The 25,904-nt window shown below is 37.4% G+C and overlaps 1 protein-coding gene across 4 annotated transcripts; it reads left to right on the top strand.

The window, feature by feature from the left end:
• The first annotated feature begins 46 nt into the window (after window positions 1–46).
• Window positions 47–24,839, top strand: LOC123746101 (LITAF domain-containing protein). Of its 4 annotated transcripts, none has more exons than XM_069314102.1 (4): window positions 47–176; window positions 2,233–2,355; window positions 15,039–15,195; window positions 17,592–19,496. In XM_069314102.1, exons 2-4 carry the CDS (start codon window positions 2,244–2,246, stop codon window positions 17,698–17,700), a joined length of 378 nt encoding a protein of 125 aa, XP_069170203.1. In that variant the 5' UTR covers window positions 47–176; window positions 2,233–2,243; the 3' UTR covers window positions 17,701–19,496. The 4 variants fall into 4 exon arrangements, with proteins under 4 accessions (XP_069170203.1, XP_069170204.1, XP_045583331.2 ...); XM_069314103.1 differs by lacking the exon at window positions 47–176 and adding an exon at window positions 1,588–1,606 and having other exon boundaries at window positions 17,592–24,839; XM_045727375.2 differs by lacking the exons at window positions 47–176; window positions 2,233–2,355 and adding exons at window positions 5,772–7,293; window positions 9,941–10,051 and having other exon boundaries at window positions 17,592–24,839.
• The last annotated feature ends 1,065 nt before the right edge of the window (window positions 24,840–25,904 follow it).

Raw genomic sequence — 25,904 nt, 5'->3', positions numbered from 1 at the left:
TACAATCAGCTTTGACCTACTGCTTATTAGTGACAAATAATGGATCACAAAGTAGCGTGAAAAGCTAAATGTTGGAACTATTTTTCTTAAGCGATGACGTCACGTGGCAAATGTTTATGTTCTGGTAGTGGTGGTGGAGGTGACCCCCCGAGCTCTTCTCTTCTCTCCCCGCCACAGTAAGGCTCCTTATCTCTCTTATCTCCCACCCACAGTGACGTGTTACTGATCACACCAGGCGCCGGAGATGTGACAGCAGCTGCCGGGAGGCTGAAGGTGGCTGGTGGCTGCCTCTGCCTCGCCCTCCTGGCCTGACCTCATTCATGGGTCACTTGGCAAGGATGGGTCCTCTGTCGTCCTCACCTCATTCATGGGTCCTCTGCCGTGGTGACCTCATTCATGGGTCCTCTGCCGTGGTGACCTCATTCATGGGTCCTCTACCATAGTGACCTCATTCGTGGGTCCTCTGCCGTGGTGACCTTATTCATGGGTCCTCTACCATGGTGACCTCATTCGTGAGTCCTCTGTCGTGGTGACCTCATTCATGAGGTACTTGGCAAGGATGAGTCCTCTGTCGTGGTGACCTCATTTATGGGTCACTTGGCAAGGATGGGTCTGCCACCTTGGTGACCTGATTTCATGGGTCACTTGGCATGGGTGGGCCCTCCAATACCTCAGTGACTTCATTCATTACTCACAGTGAATGAGGTCACTGTTAATCCATGTTTCTAACATGAATGAAATTTTGCCTGATAGAAAAATGAGGACAGTAATCAGATTTAATGTATCGGACTGGAGAAATGTCACAAGTGGAGTACCACAGGGTTCAGTTCTTGCACCAGTATTGTTCATTGTCTACATAAACAATCTACCAGATGTAAAACAGAATTATATAAATATGTTTGCTGATAAGATACTAGGGAAGATAAGAAACTTAGATGATTATCATGCTCTTGAAGAAGACCTGGACAAAATAAGTGTATGGAACACCACTTGGCAAATGGAATTTAATGTGAATACTGTAAATGTCATGTTATGGAATGTGGGATAGGAGAACTTTGTAATAAGAAAATTTTATAATTTCAGAATTGCTTTTAAATGCATGGAATGTAAAATAGTAAAGAAATTGTTCATGACTTTTGTTAGACCAAAGCTGGAATATTGAGCAATAGTATGGTGCCAATATCTTAAGAAGCACATCAACAAATTGGAAAAAGTGCAAAGACATGCAACTAAATGGCTCCCAAAACTTAAGGACAAGAGTTAGAGGCATTAAATATGCCAAAACTAGAAGAAAGAAGAAAGAGGTAATATGATCACTATGTACTAAAGAATAACGAGAATAGATAAAATTGATAGGGAAGAATTCCTGAGACCAGGAACGTCAAAAACAAAAGGTCACAGATTTAAAATACCGGTAACTAAACAAACCTGCCGAAGAAATATAAGAAATTTCACTTTCGCAAACAGAATGGTAGATGGTCGGAACAAGTTAGGTGAGAAGGTGGTGGAGTCAAACACTGTCAGTAGTTTCAAGGTGTTATACGACAAAAAGTACTGGGAAGACGGGACACCACGAGCGTAGCTCTCATCCTGTAACTACACTTAGGTAATTACACTGGTAATTACAATGTTCATATGGCTATTTGCAATTTTTAGAGTGAAGAGTTTTAAACAGTGACCCATATCTCCTTAATTACTGTTTTAATTAAAGGAATGATTAAAACATATAAGTAAAACATCCTGAAGAATCAGTTTAAGGTGCAGGAAAAGTCAATGGACCCATTTTGGGAGAAATTTTAAGGCTGTTTTTCCTTTTGGGAGTGGAGTTTCAAGTTTCATTCAGAGGAGGTACCAGAAATGTTATTTTGAAAATAGTATAGAAACCATCTCACCTTAATTACTTATTTGAATAAGTTCACAAGACATTTAATTAAAACTCTTGAGCTATAGAATGAATTTTGGGCAAGGAAAAGTCCTTGCCAGAAAAAGTCCTTGGCTTTAATCATTAATTAACATCCTCAATATCATGTATTTTCAGAAGTCATTATACATGTACATGTTCTCAATGTTAACATCACTGTGTTCATATCCTGAAAGTTACCAGCCCAAAGTTATGTTTCTTGATTGGCTACAATCAAAGCTTAGCTAGTTATTATTATACTCCTGTTAATTTACACACATTTTCCCTCAATTTAAATAATGAATCATCTTTTCCTTCTACTGTATTTCCAGATAGTGAAACCATGTCCAAAGCGAGTGCACCACCCTTCAGCGCGCCTCCTCCATATGCCCCACCCAGCTACTCTCAAGCGGTGGGAGGAGTGCCGCCACAGGCACCTTTCATCCCCTTCCATGGTAGGCTGTATGCTCCAGTACTCTACTCTTCTAAATTGAATGATCAGATAATATGATTTTCTCATGATAGATTCATGTTGTTTATCTTTGTTTCTTGCTTCTGGCAAGTTTCTGTTCAATATCTTGAAAATTTCTTATTGGAAAAAAAAAAGCGGTTGCTCTTGAAATTTAACAATGAAGTCTCATAGAAAATATTTTTTGCTTAATATTTGTTTTCTGAGCATGGCTTCTAGGTAGCTCCTCTGTGCTTCAGCTATGGACCTTTGTAGAACAGTTGTTTTGACAGATGCAAAGTATCCTTATCCTTGGAAGGATAAATACATTTTCGTATGGTGGTGTTCCTCTACCAAAGGTGGGCAGGGAGCTCAGTGGGTAGAATATAGTTGTGCATTAACAGTATAGTTACTGCACAACTATATTCTACCCATATCACGACCCCAAATCAACATAGAAGAAGCAAGAGGTGGTATGGACCAATAGGCCTTCTAGAGTTACTTTCATTCTTATGTTCTCATACCCAACTTATACCCATTGTTTTGTGTTCTGTCTTGTGTTTGGCACAAGTTTGTTCACCTCACCCAAAACTTTTGTACCATATTACCTCACCCAAAATGAGTATAAGTACGATGAATTTGTGTGTAAATTAAGTCTTTGAAAATGTAATAAGCCATTAGGAAATGCATTTAGGCATCAGACCATAAATAAAAATGAATTTTGGAGAATTGATATTTCCATTACCACCGACAGTGTATAAAAACACAAGAAATATTGAGAAAATTCGTGTTGGAATTATTAATCTTACTTTTTTGGTCATATTCAACAAGAACAACATTATAGGTTTAGCTCAAAAATTAAAATTAGCTCAAAACTCGGTGTTGAGTGCCACTGCCAGCAGGTAGGCTTTCACATGCTTTTCACATCTTCCTTACTTGGACGTTTGCTGATGTCCAGGCGGAAAATAGTGTTCCAGGTCTTGCAGACATGGCAAATCCTTCTGCTTCAAGCTAAGTGCCGGCCATCCTTGGACTTGTTCGTGCAGAGGCCATTTGCTTTGTAAACAGTTTTATATTTCAGTTTTTGCTTCACATTCATGTTTTCTATTTGGCTTGTTGTGTGGGCTTGGCTTTGTTGTGCTCTGGGCTGTATGCACTCTGGGTTCCTTCCCAATGCCCCTGCAGTGACAGAGATATCTTCTCTGGTATGTTCAGGAGTTTGCCTTGGAGAGGCCGGGCCACTTGGGTAGAGATTAGTACTTAGGGCTATTTGTACTGCCCATCCTCTTGAGCATTCACATCATTAAAATGAGGTGCTAAATTGCCTGAACCTAACCAAACCGAGGACCCACAAAATAAGAAACGGGACATCACATCAATTTTTCAAGTCACTGTGATTTTTAATACATCTTTGAATAGGGGATTTTTACTTCAAAATACGATGGGTTATGCAAAAGGACAGGTTGATTCACGAGTCTTTGACTTCTCTGTTTGGGCCTTAATGGCAGGGAATATTCTGTTGGCTGCGCTAGGGTGTGCTGGAACTTGCACGTTTGTTTATATGACACATTGTGGGGTCATATATTGGCATTAATTGTTTGGTCTGTTGAGCCCACAAAACTTGTCTTTCAGTTCTGGTTCTGGGTGTATTTGTGATCAATGCCGGATCACTGATATATCTTGTATGCCTTCAAATGCACCTTACCTGGATAGTCACGGTTAGCAAGAACTGCTACACTAACCCCGTAATTTCCCACGAGCAGATGTTTAGAGAGTTGGAGTTTTTTTTAGAAGATGATCATGAGCAAATCCACAAGGGCCGTGACGAGGATTTGAACCTGCGTCCGAGAGCATCCCAGATGCTGCCTTAATCGACTGAGCTACGACATGGTCAAAAGAAGTTGAAACCAAAGTTCTACTGAAATTACTGGATCCTGCAGCCTCTCCGAGGCACAAACCAGGGTTTTACACAACTCCCCCCATGCAATGTCAATAGGCCTTCGGTTTCAACTCCTTTACAGTCTGGGATGTTCTTGGACGCAGGCTCGAATCCTCGTCTTGGCCCTTGTGGATTTGTTCATTTGATGCATCACGCAATTGTGATTTCTGTGTGTAATGATCATGAACTTGATGCCACTGTTTTTGTGTGGTAGTGAAGAAGAAGCACATGTAATAGACAGGGTGAACAAGAACATCCTCTTTAAATTGAGAAAAAGCAGAACAAGGGGGACATAGGTGGCAGCTGGAAACAATAGAATTGAATAAATATAAGGGATTATTTGTGGAAGCGCCTTCATTCACAACTTAGTGCCAGATAAAATAAACCATTTAAACATCACAAAAGTTAAAATAAAACACTTGCTTATCCTCCTATTCCTATTTCCTTTTCATCTTCCCTTTTTTCTTTCCCTACTTTTATTTTCCATTTCCTCTTCTTTTACTTCCATCTCTTCCTCATCCTCCTTTCTCTCCTTCCTCTCTTTTTTGCCATCGCCCTCCTCTTCCACTTTTGCTGTTGCAAAAAGAGTTGGAGGATTACAGTGCCCTATGAATCATTGCACCCTCTGTATCATTGCACCCTCTGTATTTGTTGCATCACACTATTCTTATCTCGAGATATGCTGGTCTGGAAATACTATACAGTATTTTTTTTTATCCTAGTAAGATTTAGATTTAGTAAGTTTTTATAACAATTTGGCAGTGATATATTTTGAGTTTATTTCATATTTTTGTCTTATTTCAGATTTTTTGCCACTACTGTATATATTTTCTTCCATCTCTTCTCTTTTACATGTAACCAACTTACAGTATTTATATACGAATTGTCTTGTCTGTCATTTTGTTATTTTGCAAGAAATGTTTGTTTCCTTCTTATTATCTATTTCTGGCTAACCTTTGTTTCCTTCACTTATAATTTGTGTTACTTATTGAATACTGATGATAGTAGATGATGTGTCCCAGCCACAGGTGTGTGTAACACGCCTTGTCTCTACCACATGGACTCTCATATTTGACATTCATTACGTTAAGATTTATTTCTTATAAGATTATCTCCCCAAAACAGGTATGAAGCTGCATTTTTCCAGCTGTCATTACATATGGATACATTTTATGAAATGCTATTAACATTCAAATTGGCTAATTGTTTGTTCTTGTTAGATGTGTTTGTTAAGAAGTAAAAGAGGCATGTTACTGGCTAACTGCTGAGTGTTTTGAAGTAATTTTCAGAGGAAATAGCAGTGTTTGTATGAGTAATGGTAAATTGGCTATACAGGACAAGTCTATATCATGATATACTATTTTCTTTGTGTTGTCATGTATAATTCACAGGGGACCCACTCACTACTGTTGCCTCGTCTCCATGGCAACCTGCATAACAAATGCTCCCACTGGACCTTGCCATGTGAGCTTTTCATATTTTGATGGTCAGAGCTGGTAATGTTTCAGTGTTGTATATACTATATACAGTATATGTATATATATACAGTACTGTACTGTATTTATATTTATTCCAGATTGTTTCACTAAAGCTTATGAATGAATATTTTTGTATTTTGCTTTATTTACTTTGTTTTTTTGGGGTCCAAATTAGTCAATAAATTCTTTGTGGTAACCTTGCTAGTTTTGAATTTTAAATGTAAATATTTTTAAGTAGCAGTGTGTACTACTACTTTTATGTTGATCTTGTTTAGTTGATTGCTTGAAATGCATATTTTTTAGACAATGAGAAGATCAGGTAATTTAGTTATGTAATCTGTTGAGCTTGAGTCAAGTGTTGTGGGAGTGTGTCGCATCAATGCTCTTGACAGGAATGTTATGATTTGGTCAGAGGACTGCGAGGGGTTTCAATAATACTTATTAAATATCAAGTTATATTAAGGAGTAACATCATTATGACAAAAATTACTCTAAATGCCACAGTCCTTATTTAAAATAATGGAGATACTTTTAAGCCTTTTGTAAAATATATATTGTTGGTTGGCTATTTTTAGAAGTGCTTATGTTTTCCTGGAATTATTACTTAACATTAATCTGTGGTTAATATAGTTTTAAAGCCAAAATGTCTGTATTTTCTTTCAACAACTCGAATAAATATCTTTATTCTGTACTTCAATAGATGAATACACTTGTTCGCTTAAGAATGAGAGTGATGTTAAAAGGGTGGTAGGAGTGTGGCCATGTATTGATGGTCTCCAGGGAGGCAGACAGGTACACACAACAGTACAGTACAACAACACTGGTAGTGAAGGAGGGGGCACGGAACACACACCACTCTGGGACAATCTGGCCCCTAGTTGCCTTGTATTTATTGTATGATACTATTATAATTGATATTAAATGAACTTTGGCTTGCTCTTATGCTGGTAATGAAGAAAACTGTAAACTTGGGTCCCAGAAATGTTATGCCTGGTTTAAAAAAGCAACAGAGGTACCCTAATGAAGAGGACAAATGGCAGTATTTGTGCAATGAAAAAGTTTAATTTAATTTATTGCTTTTATATTAAATATATTTGGACATGAGCATTTATCATGCAATGCTTCCTCCTTTGAAACAATGGGTAAAGAGTGACTCAATATGTACATGAAAATGACTGACTGGTAAATATTGTGCACTATGAAGAAATTTGTGAAGTAACACTGTTAATGATTCAAAAATGCAGTGAAGTGATGGGGCTGCCCCAGGAGGGTAGGGATGACGAGGACAGCACTAGAACTAGAGTTTCTCAAAGTGGCGGCTCGCACAGAAACCTGATAGTTCCGAGGAGAGCGAGTGAATGCACGAGACATGAGGTCGAGGATCTTCCGTTATGGGCCTGGTATTCTCAGCCAGACATTGGTGGACCTAAAGGATCCCTCATTGCCCCACTTACTGCACCTAATACTCCTACATCCTTTCCACTTGACTCGTCATTTCACGAGGCAATACGACAGCGGCTTTTTAACAGTAGGTGATTTGTTTTCATCTTCAGTGGTTTTGTAAGGCATATGCTTACTTGCCTCTTTGTGCATTTGTGAAAAAGAATTTTATTCTGATGTAAATAATTTGTGAATGATTGTGATTTTTATTGCTGCTGAAAGTTGTTAAAAGCACTGGGGTAATTTCCACTATGCTTAGAATGAGCTACACAAAAATGCATCTTTAATTATAAGCAGTGTTATACTGTACTTTCACTTACAAAGCTAGACTGAAAATTAAAAGATACTTGAATCCAGGATCAAATTTATAATATTAGTTTGCATCTGTAATGTGAAAAAAGTTACTGCAATAGTATATTCTCTATCCCTGATGGAATGACGGGAGCAAAATGTTTATTTTATTACATTATTACCAATGTTTATCGGTAATTTAGTTCTGAAATAATCGTTTTTTGTCTGGTACTTCAATTCTTCATGTGTAATTTATTTGGTTTTTCTTTTTGTGCAGCAGTAAATGAGCAGTCACATATGAGTGTCATGGCTCGTAATAATAAAACACGCTCAGTGTTGTGGGTTGGCTGTGTGGTGGTAGTGGTGTTTGCTGTTGTGCTAAGATACACTTTGTGTCATATGAGTGACCTACACTAAGGTACTGTAACCTATCACTATAGAGGGCTCAAACCCTGCTCAAGCCTGTGAGAAATGGTGTTGTAGACATTTCTCTAGTTGTATTATCACTTGGATCCTGCATGGTGCACCAAGCTTTTACACACACCCAACGCACAAATCTGAAAATAAAGAATTGATGATATTTTGGTTTGTTCTGGACCATAATCAAGTCTAGGATGGACTGAAACATTGTCAATTCTTGATTTTTGGATTTTTGGGTTAGGTGTCTAATTTTCTGCCATGTTATTGTGACTTATTGTCTATAAGCTTTACAAACTAGGGAAGAATTTGTTAATTTAGCAGCTTTGAATCAAGATATGGAGAAATACAATGATGGAACTGAAGGCATACATAGACATGTACATCCAAATAGTATACAGTATTATGTGCCAGTTTACATTAATAAATATTGTACACCATGTGTTATTTGTGCAAACATGGACAATCATATTAGTTAATCTTAAGGTGGTGCGGATGAATAACTTATGCTTAAGTCTGTTGAATAACTCTTAGAATATCGTGAATCATTATCATTTGAACTGTCTGCAATGCTATTTTACAGCACTACACACACTCGGCTTGGTAGCTTTTGGAAGTGACACTAGTGTGGATCAACATCAGTTTTGAGGAGTATTTTGATCAGGCATAACTAGGTGGTGCAGTTTGCATAGTAGTATTTATTTGCTTATTTTTAAAAGAGGTTTTGAGTTCATAAATAAATAAATAAGAAAAATATCTTTCAGGGGTGAGTTTTGAATGTAATTCTTTTCCCACATACTGTACGTGTCAGTAGTTCCTGGTCTAAAGCCATTTTACTAATCAATTTGCATAATACTGATGCATTTTTACCCTCTGTCTAATGAACAAAGTTTATGTAATGAACCGTCTAGTTTATGCCTGGAGGTAATAGTTGTTGTTGCATCTGTACGTATACACGTGTTAATCTATATTTTGCCTATACACTTAGGCCTAGTCTGACATATTTGGATAAATAACATTTAAGATGTAGGCATCATTTTCATCACAACGGTACTCAAGTTTGTATGTTTATGATTATCGAATGAAAGACCAGAATCACATTGAGAGATCGAGGTCATTACAAAACTGTCTTTTGAAAACATAGAAAATTAGTATTTCTTAGGAAACTCTAATTTATTTGCATAATACATAATGATTCGTGGACCCATCCTCATGGTTTATGCAATGTAATGGAAACCTCAGAAATTTGAAAAGATTTTACTCCTAAAAAAAGACATACAGTACTGTAATATTCTCATATTTTATGACCAGATACTGCTTTAAACATATACAGAATCCAAATTGTTAATACAGTATTACTAACCATATTTATAAAAAATTGCTATTCTTTTGCCTTTTATCATTTCAGTAAATATTATTTGAATTTTTTTTTTTGGCTTTAGAAACTATTTACTGTATTTGAACACCACTGAAACTCGAATTCAGAACATCTCTGGACCAAAGAAAAGTCCCTGCTAGATTGAAAATATGCAAATATCATTCCCATAAAAATTTATTCTGTATTATGGATTTGAAAATACGGCACCTGAAGCTATAATTAGTTCCAACAGTATTTCAATTAATAGGTTCTTCTGAAACCTAGCTAAAAAAAAATTTAATCCCCATCTCAATTCCTAATGGGGCTGTATTTTTAAACAACCTGTATGCTTTAATTATTATATTGCCATCTAGCTAAAACAAATTGTTAGCCAGACATAAGTAGGTGCTAGGACAGTAATCATATTCTTTGTTATGTACGCCTGTAGTTATAATTAATGTAAACAATTATTTTATAGTGAATAAATATATTTTTAATTTTAAAGTGTAATTATTTGTTCATTCCAAAATTTAATCTAAATGATATATTCTCAGGCAGAATTATTATGATTAACAATGAGTAGGTCATAAAAGTTATTTTATTTGTATTAAATCAGTGAATGACCAAGATTTATTTCAGGTAACAAGAAAGACACATTTATCATCCACAGCTGGTGAGGTTCCCATGGCCCCATTATATGTTCAGCCAAGGGTTCACGTAATTCATGGGGTCCAGATAGGATCCACAGTTACTCCTGCTGCATATACCTCTTATGGACATGGTGTGTTGTTTCTCTCTTGCTCTCTTCTCTCTCTCACACATTTGTCATCATGCTTGTCAATGTAGTGGACATGTAAAGCACGTTTTTAGATGTACCCTGGTTGTAGTAATATCCAAATTGATAAATGGGTGTTTAGTTTTAATAATTTGCCCATCTCTCACTGTATGAAAGTTTGATCCAGTGCATTGGCATTGTATGTTGAAGTTAAATGCAACTTTCCTTGAAATACTGTATTTCATTTTTATAACTGCTTTTATTGTGGAACCTTGCTTTAATTGCATTTTTGTGGGGAGCCCCATCTGCTCCCTGAAGCTAACTGAACTGATGTGCACTTTATTAGTTTGGGTTAATCAGTCCCTGGAGTCCTGTGACTGTGGATCATCACCACAAGGCAGAACCTGGACCCCTCAGAGAGGCACAGGGAGCAATGGCCTATGAGCACTTTACATTTAAAGTACAGGATGTCATAATTGCCATTGACTGGGATAGGACCCAGAATGGTAGGCAAATCAAAACAGAACCACTGTCTGGTTAACCTGTGCAATCTTTATCCAAAAAGATAAAAATAATTCCCCTACAAAGAAACCAAACATGCAATTCTTCATGCAACTAACACTTCCGCTCGATAGCGCTCCTGCGGGGTGGGGGATGGGGGGGGGGAGCCGGCAGCCTTCCACTCACACTTGAACGTATGTGCTGGCAGTCAGTTCGGTCACCTCTGCCCTCAAGTTCCTGTTCTGGATTTTCCCCCCATGAGGCCATACCAGCAGTGTGTGGGTGTTGGCCAGGTGTCTTATTGTATGAGGAGTAGCATGCACCTAGGGTGATCTTCCCTAGGGGCTCCATAAGTTCTGCCCTGGGGAACTCTTGTTTCTGTCTCTTTTTCCCGATCCAGTTATTGCTCCAGGTCCTAGCTCACTTGTAATCCTATTGGGAGAGGGTTCTTTTGGCTCCATGGTGTCCAGCCCAGCCTTGGTTTCAGGTACTACTTGCTCGGTGTGTGAACCCGAGCATTTCAGTTCCGCCCCTTTAGCAGATTGGGCCAGTGAGGTACTGTATCTCGCTGGTTCGCCTTACTGCTCCGCACTACGTATCTGGTCTTTTTCTTGTTGTGTATTGCCATCTATGTGGTGATCAGGTTGCTTCTTTGGAACAGCCTACCAGGACTGTTCTTTCAACCCTGGTAGGTTGTTTCTTTGCAGTCTTCTCCTCTTCTGGTGAAAAAATGAGGTTGTTGGTTTCTGCAGGGGTACCTCGGTAACTGATTTGTCTGAGCATGGGTGCATCATTTGTGTCCAGTTGTGGCTGCTCATCGCTATGTACTCTGCTTCAATGGACGTGATATTTGTCGATCTGTTTCCTTAGTACTCATTTTCAAAGGCACAGTTACCCCAGATAATCTAGTGTCATTAAAGCTAGCTAGTCTGTATTCTACCCTTGGGCCAACGATGTTCTTAAGTTTGTGGCTTTAGCAACTGTTTTCACCAACTGAATACTGAAGTATTGGGATTATATTCAGGCTTGGTGACTTTTGAAGTTGAACAGTCTTTTGTTGGCTCAGTATGTGGTCAGTATTCCTGATCCCAATCCGGCTTGTTGCTCTGGGCCGAGTATCCCAACCCAGTGTCTGATCTTGGACTTTGTAGTTATCACGTCTCCTCCCTGGCGAGTCCCATGTTTTCCTTTTTTTCTGTTATTTGATAGTACAGGGAGCCACAAGGCGCTCTTCCAGAAAACCAGCATTGAATGTAATAAAGCGTCTCTCTCTGGTAGAACCCAGTATCTCCCTAACTCTCCCTCTCCCCCTACTAGGTATGTTGGTTTGTGGTTTATTGGCTCTGAACTGACTCGTTGCTGGCCCACAAGCTGGAGGTTTGAAATATCATCTGTTGGAAGCTTTTGCACACTAGGGGATTCGAACTCAGCTTTGAGAGAATCATTTGCAGAATCTGTTGGCAATTTCTGTGCTTCATTTTTGTGAATCATGCCGTTATCTGTGTTGCTTTCCCTGTTTTTTGGATGCTTTCACAATGTGATTATAACAATCCCCAGCTCTCTCTGCCACTATGAGGGTTGCCAAGTTCTGGCTCTGGACCACAGTAGGCCAACATAACTTCTATGACTGATGTGACTCAGCAGTGGGAGGTTTTCTAGGTTTCAGGGAGCCACTGGGGGCTCTACCAGAAATAGGCATTTTATTACATTCGATTGTGTTTTTCTTACAAACTATTGCATTTTACTAGTTGTATCAACATCTTTTATGTTATAATATCTGATTTCCCTTATATCTAATTTTATCCCTTAAAATACCACTATTAGTTTTAAAGCATTTCAATTTCCCCATTAAGTTTAATGTTGGACCCATTGTCAGCCAAGTAACCACTTATGGCATCAGTGTGACTACGGGAGCCTGTCGGCCGAGCGGACAGCACGCTGGACTTGTGATCCTGTGGTCCCGGGTTCGATCCCGGGTGCTGACGAGAAACAATGGGCAGAGTTTCTTTGACCCTATGCCCCTGTTACCTAGCAGTAAAATAGGTACCTGGGTGTTAGTCAGCTGTCACGGGCTGCTTCCTGGGGGTGGAGGCCTAGTCGAGGATTGTGCCACGGGGACACTAAAGCCCCGAAATCATCTCGAGATAACCCTGCAAAATTGCTGCACTCTTAAAAACTTTCTATTCATCTCACATTCTCATTTGTTTATATTTAATCCTTATTTATCTTTTCTTACAGTGAATTATTTTTATTGTTTACAGTTTTCTCATCAGTCCTGGTCAGCCATTCACCTGTGTAGGCCAATCGTCTAAGTGTGTTGTTCATTTCCTGTGGTTTGCATAATTTTGATACAGGTATTTCAAAATATAAAAATATAAATTTAATAAAAAATAAAACAATTATAAATTATTATTTAAAAAATAAAAATAAACCTTGGATTGGTTTTCTTCCTTCTGCCACATTTAATATATTGGCACGCAATAACCCCATCAAGCGAGAGTCCCGATATTCTCATGACAGTGTGCCACATACTCAAATGTATTCAGTAAGAAAACAGAAGAAAATTACATTTTTAAGAAATGGTAATTTTTTTCAAATGCCTTACAGTAGTTGATATTGCATACATTAATATATCCTTATGAAATTATTACTGGGACTTTGCAAGATTTTCTTGTATTTACTAGGAAAGTAATTGTCCCTTGTAAACCTTTGCCGAAGTTTCCATTTATCATTTATTTTTTTTTTTTATTTTTTTTACAGAAGTATTTCAGTTCTGTATTGTTCTGAATATTCATTCTTAGTAGCTAAGTGTGAAGCAGTTGAATAGTCCTGAGATTCTAACTGTATTAAAGATTTAAGTAAACAATACTTTAATCCATATCATTGAGAAATGTGTTTATTGCTTCATACATGAAGCATTAACATTGTGGGACCACAATCCTGTTAAGATTTTTGTTAATCTCACATTTAATACATTTTTATCCTGCTGGACAGCAAAATTTCTGCATGATACAGACGTGCATGGTGTTGATTAATGCTTTCCAGGTGCATCATTTTCACCGTTGTTGATCTGCACATGTGGCTCGCACTATTTATATTTGGGTTGAATAAGATGATTATTTACAAGACATTGGCATCAAGAACTGTGTCATTTGGAAAAAGTACAAATTATAGTGTTTAAAATGTTTTTTTTTCTGGCAGCTAAAATGAATGCTTTAGGATAAAAGAACTATGATTGGCTATGTGACAAGAATGGTGCACATCAGCATAATATAACTTAGTGTTATTATTCTTTGAGCAACATGTAATTTAAACAAGTTATATGCATTACTGTGTTAAATTCAAGGCAACAGGTGCATGGGAAATATTCTCTACAACTCATCTTGGTGTTTAAACTCTGGTATTGCAAGTTGTTTGCAGGAAAGTGTTCTTAACTGATTCATCACATCAAAAGTTTGTGTTAAAAATACGCATAAGAGGTGATAGAAGCAAGTAATAAGAATAAAAGCCAACTTACAGCCAAAGATAATGTTCAATATTATTTTGAATTTCCAGCTTATAAAATTTATGCTTTAAAACTGGAAGACGTGAAGGCATGTATATTTAAGGCAGTTCAGTATTACCAACTTCCCAAAATTATGTGTACTTTGGCTTTCAGAGTACAGTAAAGCAAAGTGTTTGCCAATTATCTCATTTGCAAGTTGCCCAGCCACTTGGGCTGGACGGTAGAGTGACGGTCTCGCTTCATGCAGATTGGCGTTCAATCCCTGACCGTCCAAGTGGTTGGGCACCATTCCTTCCCCTCCGTCCCATCCCAAATCCTTATCCTGATCTCTTGCCGATGCCATAGTCATATTGGCTTGGTATTTTCTCCTGATAGTTCCCCCTTCCTTTGCAAGTTTATTAAGTGCTTCAAACTGTACTAAAGATTTTGACCTAATTTCTACTTGTAAACATTGCCAGTATCATAGCCTTATGTTAATACTTTTATGTTAATACCAAACTGCTAGGAAAGCCATGATCATTGTTTCTTAAAAGTTTATAAAGCAAATGCAGTTCTGTAGTTTAATTACTAGAATATGTTGAGCACTATTTTATTGTTAATTAAAGAATACCTCTTATGTTTTCATTTGGATCATTGGGTACAAGCACCTCAAGACTTCCTCAATTTGATTCAGTGTATTGCAGGGTTGTAGGGTTGAGTTCAATGTGTTACTTACCTAGTGGGCATCTATTAATGACCAGAGTTAAGTACTCTAAGCCCTTGGGCTAAAGGGGTTTTCCTTCATAAATTACTCCCAACACAGAAATTTATATATTTAAATACAAAATTAATAAATACAGAAATTTATATGTAGGTAAGTAATAATAATAAATCCTGTACAAATATAGGAAAGCAGGTAGTGAAAGTCTACTTACCCAAGTCTAGTTTGGCTATTTTTCCCCTTGTTCTCAAGAATACAAATTGTTAATGTTCATTCATTTTCCACAGCCGGTGCCCCAACTGCTGTTGTGACAACAGTGGTTCCTTTAGGATCTCAGTCAACTCATATGATATGTCCACACTGTCATGCAGAAGTTGACACTGCTACTAAGACCTCCCCATCCATGGTGGCTTGGTTATCGGGCTTTATCATCTGCATTCTTGGGTAAGTAATAGCAAGCTGCATTATATCAGTACAGTATATGGTCCTAGTAGTATCTCATTTTTATTTGACTGTCAGTATTAATACCTATTTGTAGTTTACAACTCTCTGCTCAAGCTTATGGTCCACCTTTGCTAATTTATTGTATATACTGTACTTTAGAAATTGTGCATGTGTGTTTAATGGCATGTGCAAATTTTAAGAAGCGGGATTTTCTGGGGGGAGCCCCGTCGGCTCTCTGAAGCTTTCCGAACTGGTGTGTGCTTTATTAGTTTGGGGTCATTGAGGTACCTCTGTACCTCAAGGTACAGTCCTTGCACCACTGCTGTTCCTTATTCTCATATCTGATATAGATAAAAATACAAGTCACAGCTTCGTGTCATCCTTTGTAGACGATACAAAAATCAGCATGAAAATTACCTCTGCTGAAGACATTGAAAAACTACAAACAGACATTAACAAAGTTTTTGATTGGGCAGCAGAAAATAACATGATGTTTAACAGTGATAAATTCCAGGTACTCAGATACGGCAAAAATGAGGATCTGAAACATAATACAGGGTACAAAACACAATCGAATCTGCCCATAGTAGGAAAACAACATGTCAAGGATTTGGGAATAATGTCTGACGACCTAACGTTTAGGGAGCATAACCAAGCAAGTATTGCGTCAGCCAGAAAAATGATAGGATGGATTACGAGAACCTTCAAGTCCAGAGATCCCATCACAATGGTTGTACTCTTCAAATCGCTTCTGTTGTCCCGTCTTGAGTACTGCTCAGTACTCACTTCCCCCTTCAGAGCAGGAGAGAGTGCTGAAATAGAGGGAATACAGAGAACATATACGGCATGCATAGACGAGATAAAGCACCTAAATTATTGGGATCGTCTCAAAGCTCTCCAAATGTACTCACTAGAAAGGAGATGAGAGAGATACCAAATAATATACACATGGAAAATACTGGAGGGACAGGTCCCAAATCTGCACAGTAAAATAACAACGTACTGGAGTGAACGATATGGAAGAAAATGCAGAATAGAACCAGTGAAGAGCAGGGGTGCCATAGGCGCAATCAGAGAACACTGTATAAACATCAGAGGTCTGCAGTTGTTCAATGTCCTACCAGCGAGCATCAGAAATATTGCCAGAACAACTGTGGACATCTTTAAGAGAAAACTAGATTGTTTTCTTCAAGGAGTGCTGGACCAAGCGGGCTGTGATAGGTATGTGGGCCTGCAGGCTGCTCCAAGCAACAGCCTGGTGGACCAAGCTCTCACAAGTCATGCCTGGCCTCGGTCCGGGCTTGGGGAGTAAAAGAACTCCCATAACCCCATCAAGCAGGTGGGTTGCCCCTTCCGATTCGGGCGCGGAGGTCAGCGATTGTTTTCGGATGGTTATTTTTGTTGGCTTTGGCTTCTGGGGCTTGGGTTGTGGAGCTTCATGCTCTCCTCCGACACCAGGGATTTTGTTCTTTTGGTCCTGGGGGTCATTTTGTTTGTTTGCAGCATTCTTCTTTTCTGGGACAGGATGACACGGCGAGATTCTGAAGGTCCAGCTGTGGTGGATATTTGGTTGGTTAGGCCCGAGGTGCATCATGTGCTGTGTCTGGTGGCAGCTTTACGCTGCTACCTGCAAGCCACTGATTCTGTGCTGGTGGATCCAGTTTCCCTGGTTCCTTGTTCCAGGGCTCTCGTGTCCCAGGTTGTCTGCAGTGTCATAAAATCCAGCCAGCCTGCAGTCTACAGTACTCTCGTGCCCATGACATGCAGAAGTGGCACAGGGGTTTTGTAGGTTGCACAGGGTCCTGGCCGCCAGATATCTAGTGACCGTTTCGGTCTTGTCGCCGGGCATCTGTCAGTCCCTTCTTCACATTGAGTCCTGCGGTGTCGCTGCCTCCCGGGTAAGTCTCTGTTTTCCTTCTCTGTGGTTAGTTAGCTTCAGGGAGCTGAAGGGGTTCCCACCCGAAAACCAGCGTGATGAAACACTCTTATCTGGAGGTAGCCCCAGAGGTTTGCGTGCAGTTGCTAGTTTCTCTTCATTAATTTTGTTTCTGGAGGAATTATTTGCTCTTTTGGGCTGAAGGGGACAATTTTACTGGCTAGTTGTTTGTTTTGGTTCGCCTATCTTTCTGGGCTACTGCCCTGGTCGATGGGAGAATATGACATCCTTAACATGTAAAGTGCTCATACACCATTGACCCCTGCACCTCTCTGAGGGAGCCAGGTTCTGGCTTGTGGTCCTCGGTAGGCTTAGAACTCCAAGTGACTGATGACCTCAAACTAATAAAGCAGATATCAGTTCGGATATCTTCAGGGAGGCTCTGGGGCTACCCACAGAAAAGGGCATTTCATTACATTGAATGCAGTTTTTTTAAACATATATTATTTTATTACAACAGGTGCTGGATGGGCTGTTGCCTGATTCCCTGCTGTATTAATGACTGCATGAATGTGGAACACAATTGTCCTAACTGTCAAGCCTTTCTGGGCAAGTACAAGCGAGGATAGAAAGAGAATGACAGCCGACCTTCCTACCCCCTTCATTGTTCGTCTTATAAATGGTGGCTATTACTTTAGGTGTGGATAGCATACATGGCTGAATGATACACATGCACGCTACTGGATACCTCAGAAACATGATGGTTTCTAACACCTTTATGCCATTCAGTGAAGCTTGATTTTAACAAGTTCTTGTAAAAATAAAGTTAGAGGTGTGATGAAATATGATAAACATAATTCATCAGCCATGTCCTGATAATGTGGTAATTAAAAGTTTATGAAACCGAGAGAAATGTAACTTAGATGTAATTAAGACAGAAAATGGAGGTACTGTACTGATACAGAATAAAAATAACTTTGACTTGTGTTTAAGAGACCAAATGAGCGGGAAAGTGCACTAGAAATTACTCTTAGGATTTTCCATTTGCAAACTTTTGTCTTAGGATCATGAGAAATTGTATTTAAGTAATATAAAAATAATGTTTAAGACATTAGATAATTATTTTAATGATGCAAGAATACTGGTAGAAAGTCTTAACCAAATTATGTAAAGCAGCAGTCTTGTTGGAACAAATATAGCTGCTGCTGCCTCAGCCGCTAGAACCTCCATATATATTTTTATATTTTCTAGATCTAGAGAAATCTCAGCTTTATATAATGAAAAGTCAATCAAGAACATAAAACATTTGGTCTGTTGCCAATTGTATTTGATATTACTTAAAAATTAAGTACTGTGTGGTATTAATGTTTAACCATAATACCTCTACAGTGAATATGAAAACAATATTTATTAGTTTATTATCCATCCACATTTACTACTTTTAAGAACCATGGCAATTCAACATTGAAGATAAGTAGAGTAGAATTTCAGATTCCTAGTGACCTTTTAGACTTAATCAACAGGGGTTTTCACTTTATTTTACCGTACAGTATCGGGTAATACAGTAATAATGGTTGAAAGGTTTCACAGAATAGGGACTAGTTCTGGAATATTGTGAAACTGTATTAATGAGTAAACTCATTCTGCATTTCAATCCATTCAGTCAGATTTTTTAAGATACTACAGTATATTACTATCCATGTTCAGTACAGGTGGCCCAGATTTGTGCAGTGCAGCATTGGAGTATGCAAACTTCAGTTGCACAGATAAGCCCTTTTATATCAAGATTCAAGCTGCATCTGTGAATTTTAGTTATGCAAACTGAAAACAAATTAACAATCTGCAATAATCATTAGGTTTACCACATGCTTAACAGTACATTGTATTAGGCCCTGACCCCTTACTTTCCTTGTGTTCTACAAACATTTAGGTATATATTTAATATTTATGCATCATTGTGCATTCCAAGAATTCTAGACTATTAAGTGCTGAATTTGTCTGGAAAGGGCATGGAGCATTAAATATTAATGTTAAAGAGAAACTTACTATGATGCCATAGTGCTTGAATGAAGGGGAAGGAAAGGCCCTATATGTAAATATATTAAAAACTAATTTTTTATGTATCCTACATCCTGTCTCAAGGTGATGTATACTGAATACAATTGTATATTATATACAGTACCTTGAGAAAGGATGTAGGTTACATCCAAAAATTGTTTTTAATATTGGGTCTTTCCTTCACCTTCAATAATGTTGAAATAGACATTTTGAAGGGTAGTGGAAGAAAGTGGATTTCTGGAGGTTCCAGGAACCTAAACTTCTTTTTCACAAATACATTTGTTTGATTTACATGGTTATTAAAAGATCATACTACTGTACCTTACAAATTAAGTCCCACCTGCAAATAATAAACTTTCATTTATTACCAGATAATTTACTGTAATTCATCAATAATGAGTCGGTGGAGTTTCAAAATGTGATGTCTTTAAATCAACAAGGTTCTATTTCAGGTTCTTCAGATTAATTGGAACTTGAGAATTCAACCTAGAGCTATTTTGAGCTCATTTGCTTTGAATGGGCACTTCTTACCATTTAAATGTCTTGAACATTATACTAGTCATTTATTATGAAGATTTATTATTAATTTACCAAGAGCATCAGTTGATAGAATCATGCAGAATTTTTTTTTGTACAGTAGATGATGGTTTGCCTGTAGGATTTTATATCGGATCAAACATACTGCTTATAAGGGTAAAAAATGGAGAAGAGGTAAGGTCAGTGAAGGTGGGTTGAAATCAGCAGTGAGGGGTGCATGGTGTAAGTAATTATATATTAGTATATACAGCACTGTATTCATATAGCAAGACTGGTAGCAATGTTGAATTTTTTCATTCTATTCAATGAGGGACATTGTGTTTGAAGGCTGCATACTCTGTACACTGTCTTCTGATATTTTGAACTATACCGTAATGATAAATTTGACAACCTTTAAGTTCATAAGGTGTTTATCTCAGCAATTTTGTGTTTCATAGGCATGGTTGAAGTGATATGGCAGAAATGTCTGTTTATAGTCCCATTAATTAAGAGCTAAAGTCACAGGAATGTGGATGAAAATAAATAACCAAACCCCCACACATGAAATGAGAGGGTTACAAGGGTTTTGGTCCAGCCTGGACTCTCCTCAGGTGAAACTGAAACATACAGGGAAAGAAAGCCATTATAACGGTGGAGTAGATGAAGCAAGGTATAAGTTTGTTTACTTCTAAGGAGTTGCAATTGGCTCCATTTTTCATGGTTTACTTTTTTCCACTCACACCTATTACCATCATCTTAAAATGGTTTTCCTTTTACTGTATGTCTCAGTTTTGACTATGAGAGTCCAGGATGGCCCAAAATATCACTTTTATTTCACGAGAGTGGGTTGGATTATCCCTATTAGGGTTTTGGAATGTTTCACCTACATACACTGCCAAAACTATTAAAGGGGTACAGTATATACCCCTTTGTGTTGACCTTGCAGTGTTTCTGACACAGGTTTTCATTATAGATGTCTTGTGCACAATCGGTATACTATTAAAATAAGTTCTGGATGTTCTGTAGCACACACTAGTCTGGATTGAACATGTTCATTATCATTCTACAACTAGGGCAGACAATGTTCTTTACCAACCTGTGCCTCATTGACCTTGTGCTTCTCCAGCATTTTCCCCTTTATAAGCACTAGCCATGTGTACCTTGTTATAATTTGATAAGGGCCTTACAACGAAAGCACCATCTACAAAAATCTCTAAAGTTTTGTTTTTCTCAATATTGCTGCCAGCGCTGTACTATCAAATTTCAGGTATGCTATTGGAAGGAGCACCAAAATTGTTAGGATATCTGAAATAATTACTGAAATCTATGGTGTCCCCCCCCCCCTTTTCCCTCCCTCCAATTTGATTGTTCTAACAAAATATTTACTTTTAAGTACTGTATTGCTTTTATTTTATTATAGTTGAGATTTTTTGCCAATCCAGTTTTTATATCAATTATCAAATCTCGAAATGACTTTCGATTTTATCCTAACTTGATATTCTTTGTGATCTTATTTCCGTTGTAGATTAGGAAGTTAAGAGGTTGTCTCTTATTATTCTTCCATGTGAAAAGTGCCTTGTTGATTAGTTCAGAAATGGATAGAATGTGTTGGTATACCAAGACAATGTGCAAGTGAGGTCACTTCTACCAGGTATTACAGGGCCAGTGTACTAATTCATCATACAAACTTCCTGTCAAGCTTGGATAAAGTAATAAGCAACTAGTGTACTAACCCTGTGTAGTTATGAAGGCAGCTGTCATACTTCACCAGAGAAGCAGGGTTAGTGGGTCATTCCTCACAACCTTCACGCGCCTTTTTCCTTGATTGTATTTGAACATAATACAGTAAATAATAAATAATCAAAGATTTGTATACTTCAAAATTATAGAACATGTGTTCGAGAATTAAATGGGCAGCCAGACATTTTAGAAAATGTATTGTCCTGATTTTGGCTGTAACAGATTCTGTTATATCCTCATGAATTGTTTTTGTGCATTATTACACTACAGTAATTTTTTTTTAATAAGCAATTCCATACCACTATATCCTGGCACATTTGGCAAGTACACTATCAGATCATATGGGAAGAAAACATTGAGGTTTGTCATATCATTTGAACAACTTGGCATTCATCTCTCATTATCAATTCACCCACTTTTTTTATGGACTATCTTGCACGTTTTAAATTTGTCATTAACACTGCTCAAGTTAATACTAGAGCACTCTGGCCTTTCACAACATATACAGACCAAAATAGTCCAGCCTATCAAGGTGTAGCTTCCCCCCCTCCCCTTGAGTTGTTGCCATAAATGTGCACACATGATTGGTGTATATATTGTAGATAAAATGAATACAAACAATACTTGCAAGCTTTCTGTTCTGGAAATTTGAAGTTCCCCGTTTTGAATATTTTTTGCCTTCATAAAGATATGATTTGTCATACATAAGTACTTTTATATATGCAGTGTGTGTGCACACATGATTTCTCTTCGCCGATGAAAAAATGCCTGAAAATTAAATCTAGTTTCAGTGATTATAAGACAGAACAAAAGCACTCGGTGAAGGGTCCTGCTATCTGTAAATGTTTAAATTTAATCTTATGATGTAAGTTTTATTGATGCTACAAAAGTTTTTTTTTTCATTTAAAAAAAAAAAAGTTAATTACTGTACTTTCCAAATTATGCATATCTTACACCTAAATCTTAGCGTTACTGGGAGGTTGCTCCTGTACACTGTACAACAAAAATGTCCAGATAAATCTTGTACAAGGTAAAATATGACAAATATTTGAACATTGTACTTACCAGTTCATTTAAGTGCAGAACATCTTACACTATAGATGTAGAAACCGAAGATCTACGTAACTTTGATCCAAATACTCGAGCTTTTCTTGGAAGAATGAGAGCTCGTCAGCCCTACAGCATGCTCTTGCACTTATACTCTTGACATTGTTAATTTTTGGCTTTTCCAAATCATTGACCTTATGTGCACCATAACAATACGAGCACAAAATGTTGTCAAGAAACACACGAACAAAAAAAATAGTCAAGTCGGTTTGTCGTGAATTCGTGGTCATCCGAAATGATCTCTGGGTGGCCCACCCTTGTAACCAACATGGCAGTCATAAGTTCCACTATCCTGTACTGTCCTCACATCTCGGGTGTGTCATGTAAATGAAAATAGAATGATTAAGAAAATGTAATTCACAGATTTAGAGATCAGATGTGTTTTAGCATCAGACCAAAATGTTTCTTTCACCCTGTTGCCCCTGTTACCTAGTAGTAAATAGGTACCTGGGAGTTAGACAGCTGCTACGGGCTGATCTTGGGGGTGGAGGCCTGGTTGAGGACCGGGCCGCGGGGACACTAAGCCCCAAAATCACCTCAAGATAACCTCAAGATGATGCCCCAAAATGCATCATTGGGCTACCTACCTACTGGTAGGTAGCTGGGCTGCTATAGTGTTAATATGAATTCACAATTTTGTGTGGTGTTATTCAAAATATTTAGTAATAATGTACTGTACAGCAATACATTATAAAATATTGGAACCAGCATACACAAGATGCTAAAAAAAAAAAAAAAAAGTTGCACACCAGACACTGGTGCTGTGTTATTTTATGTGCCTTATTTGGAACTGAAGGAAACTAGTATTGATCCTGAATACATTTGTCAGTACTGTTCCACTTTGTGATAAACCTATTCATGGTCCCATATTAGCATATTCCTTGTTAGAGATTGCCATATTATTGATGGGAAACTTGCTGTGAATATAAAGAAACATGGCCAAATATACTAGTAAATTATAAATTATAACAGGAAGTACCATAATCAAATCGCAAACATTTTCTAAATTTATAATTAGTATTTAATCATAAGGAGTACTTCACAAGATATATCATCTTACAGCAATTTAACCCTTAAATATATATTTCCCACCTGACCTGACCATGAAAAATACCATACAAATAATATTTTAACAAAATTGAGGCTCTATGCAGAAAGGTATCAAGTGCAGTTGGGTCACAGCCGAAAGATCCCAGGTTCAATTCTTGCCAGATAAAAGCGGTCTGGCAGTGATTACTTTTATTAAATAGGCACCCCACAGGGCCAAATTACCCAATAGACCAAGTAGGCTATGGTCTAGGGCTCACCAGTACTTTGTCCATTTTATGGTACAAAAAAATAACTAATTACTTGCTGACGAGTAATTAATTACTCGAATCAATTGATTCCCGAGTAATGAATTACTTGCCAACACTGCCCGATTATTTTTTGTGTAATTCATGTACTGTATTATAAACATTTTTGTATGGGTTTATAATGTTTCACATGATGTCTCGCACAACTGAGAGGCAGCAGAATACAGCGATTACTTTTTATTTTATTTGTTACTCATTCAAAAGGTATTCTACATATACATAGGTAAAAAAGTATGAGTTCGAGACCCATACAGCCCAGGTGAATGGAAGGTATATACACACAAGTGATTGTTTACGGTTGTCAGGAATTTATAGCTTCAAGAATCATTACAGCTCTCTGGACAAGAGCTGTTAAGTCAGGAATATAAAAATGACTATACAGTACCTTTATCAAATAGAGTATCCTGACATGTAAACGGCAAGAAGCCAGTGTCCTCAATTGAAGCAACACATTAAGACTGAAATGTTCATTATCTTTGTTACTTTATAAATGTTCTGCTCTTGCTTCACATTTTCATTTTTGTATCATTACCATCTCATCATGCATGAGAATTTAAAATCTGGGAATATAATTTTAACTAACTAAAGATTACAAATAATTTTGTACTGATTTAACTGAAGACTGAGTAACTAAGATTGTGACAGGTTACCTATTACATTTATCACTTAACCTTTATGCAAAAGGGTCTTTTCTTATTGTATTTAAAAGTGGGGTGTTTTTTACTGACATCACACATCCGGAATGTGTTCTGAATGTGTTGCTGCTGTAACGCTACGGGTGATGCGTTAAAAACATACTGCACATGCATTGCAATTTATTAATTAAGAGCTCCTGTTGCACTGTATTAGGTTTAGTTGGACTATTTTTTTTAAGTGAACATTTAACAAATAATTGGCCTATTAACAAATTTCTATGCATACATGTTGCCATCCATTTTATGTTTATTACAACTTTAATAGCTCAATAAAGATATACAAAAAACTGCAAATAAGTGTTTCTTATCCCTTGTAGTAGCTCACCTTGCAATTACTTCGCCAAAATGGATATGCATTACTGTATAAGCATTTGTCTTCAGTAGGCACTTGGGAACACTTTTTGGTTTCTAAACATAAAAGTAATTATTATATACCACGTCATGGGTTCCAAGAAAGTCGGTGGTAATGTTCAACCTAAGAAAACACATGTAAAGACGACCATAGAAGAAAAACAAGTCTATGGAAAGGTTCTTAGTGAGAAACAAGCAGTGAGCCACAACCAGGTCCTAGTGGTATGCAGGCAAAACATTGGAGAGAGAGTACCCCAGAGAAGTCATCACTGCCTGATGTTATAATGGAAGGGAGGGGGGGCTCCCTTTCCAAACACTAACACCTCTCTTTTTCCCTTCCCTCCCTCACTGTCTTCCATACACCAACAAGAGTCATCAATAAAGGTAAGCTATAACTTGCAGACACTATAGGACAAAATATTTGTGTGTACTGTATTATGTATGAAATGTATTTTGAAGTTAATAATTCAATTTACATTATTTATTATGGGAAAATTTGTTTTGGTTTGGAAATTTTCGATTTACGAGCTGTCTCTGGGAACGGATTAATTTTGAAAACCATATTTTTTATATATTATATATAATATATATAATATATTATATATATATATATATATATATATATATATATATATCATATATATATATATATATATATATATATATATATATATATATATATATGTCGTACCTAGTAGCCAGAACTCACTTCTCAGCCTACTATTCAAGGCCCGATTTGCCTAATAAGCCAAGTTTTCCTGAATTAATATATTTACTATATTTTTTTTCTTATGAAATGATAAAGCAACCCTTTTCTCTATGTATGAGGTCAATTTTATGTTATTGGAGTTAAAATTAACGTAGATATATGACCGAACCTAACCAACCCTACCTAACCTAACCTAACCTATATTTATAGGTAAGGTTAGGTTAGGTAGCCAAAAAAAGCTAGGTTAGGTTAGGTTAGGTAGGTTAGGTAGACGAAAAAACATTAATTCATGAAAACTTGGC

The sequence above is a fragment of the Procambarus clarkii genome, chromosome 78 (assembly GCF_040958095.1).
Source record: "Procambarus clarkii isolate CNS0578487 chromosome 78, FALCON_Pclarkii_2.0, whole genome shotgun sequence".
Classification (NCBI taxonomy): domain Eukaryota; kingdom Metazoa; phylum Arthropoda; class Malacostraca; order Decapoda; family Cambaridae; genus Procambarus; species Procambarus clarkii.
The sequence above is the reverse complement of the archived record's forward strand: the minus strand, read 5'-3'. Positions and strand labels throughout refer to the sequence as shown.

What these genes read in the sequence shown, in the direction of transcription:
- LOC123746101 (XM_045727375.2), top strand. Translation starts at nt 6,993, where the DNA reads ATGATTCAAAAATGCAGTGAAGTGATGGGGCTGCCCCAGGAGGGTAGG. An exon ending in ATATACCTCTTATGGACATG is followed by an intron (nt 10,052 to 15,038) that starts GTGTGTTGTTTC and finishes CATTTTCCACAG; the next exon opens with CCGGTGCCCCAACTGCTGTT. An exon ending in TTTATCATCTGCATTCTTGG is followed by an intron (nt 15,196 to 17,591) that starts GTAAGTAATAGC and finishes TTATTACAACAG; the next exon opens with GTGCTGGATGGGCTGTTGCC.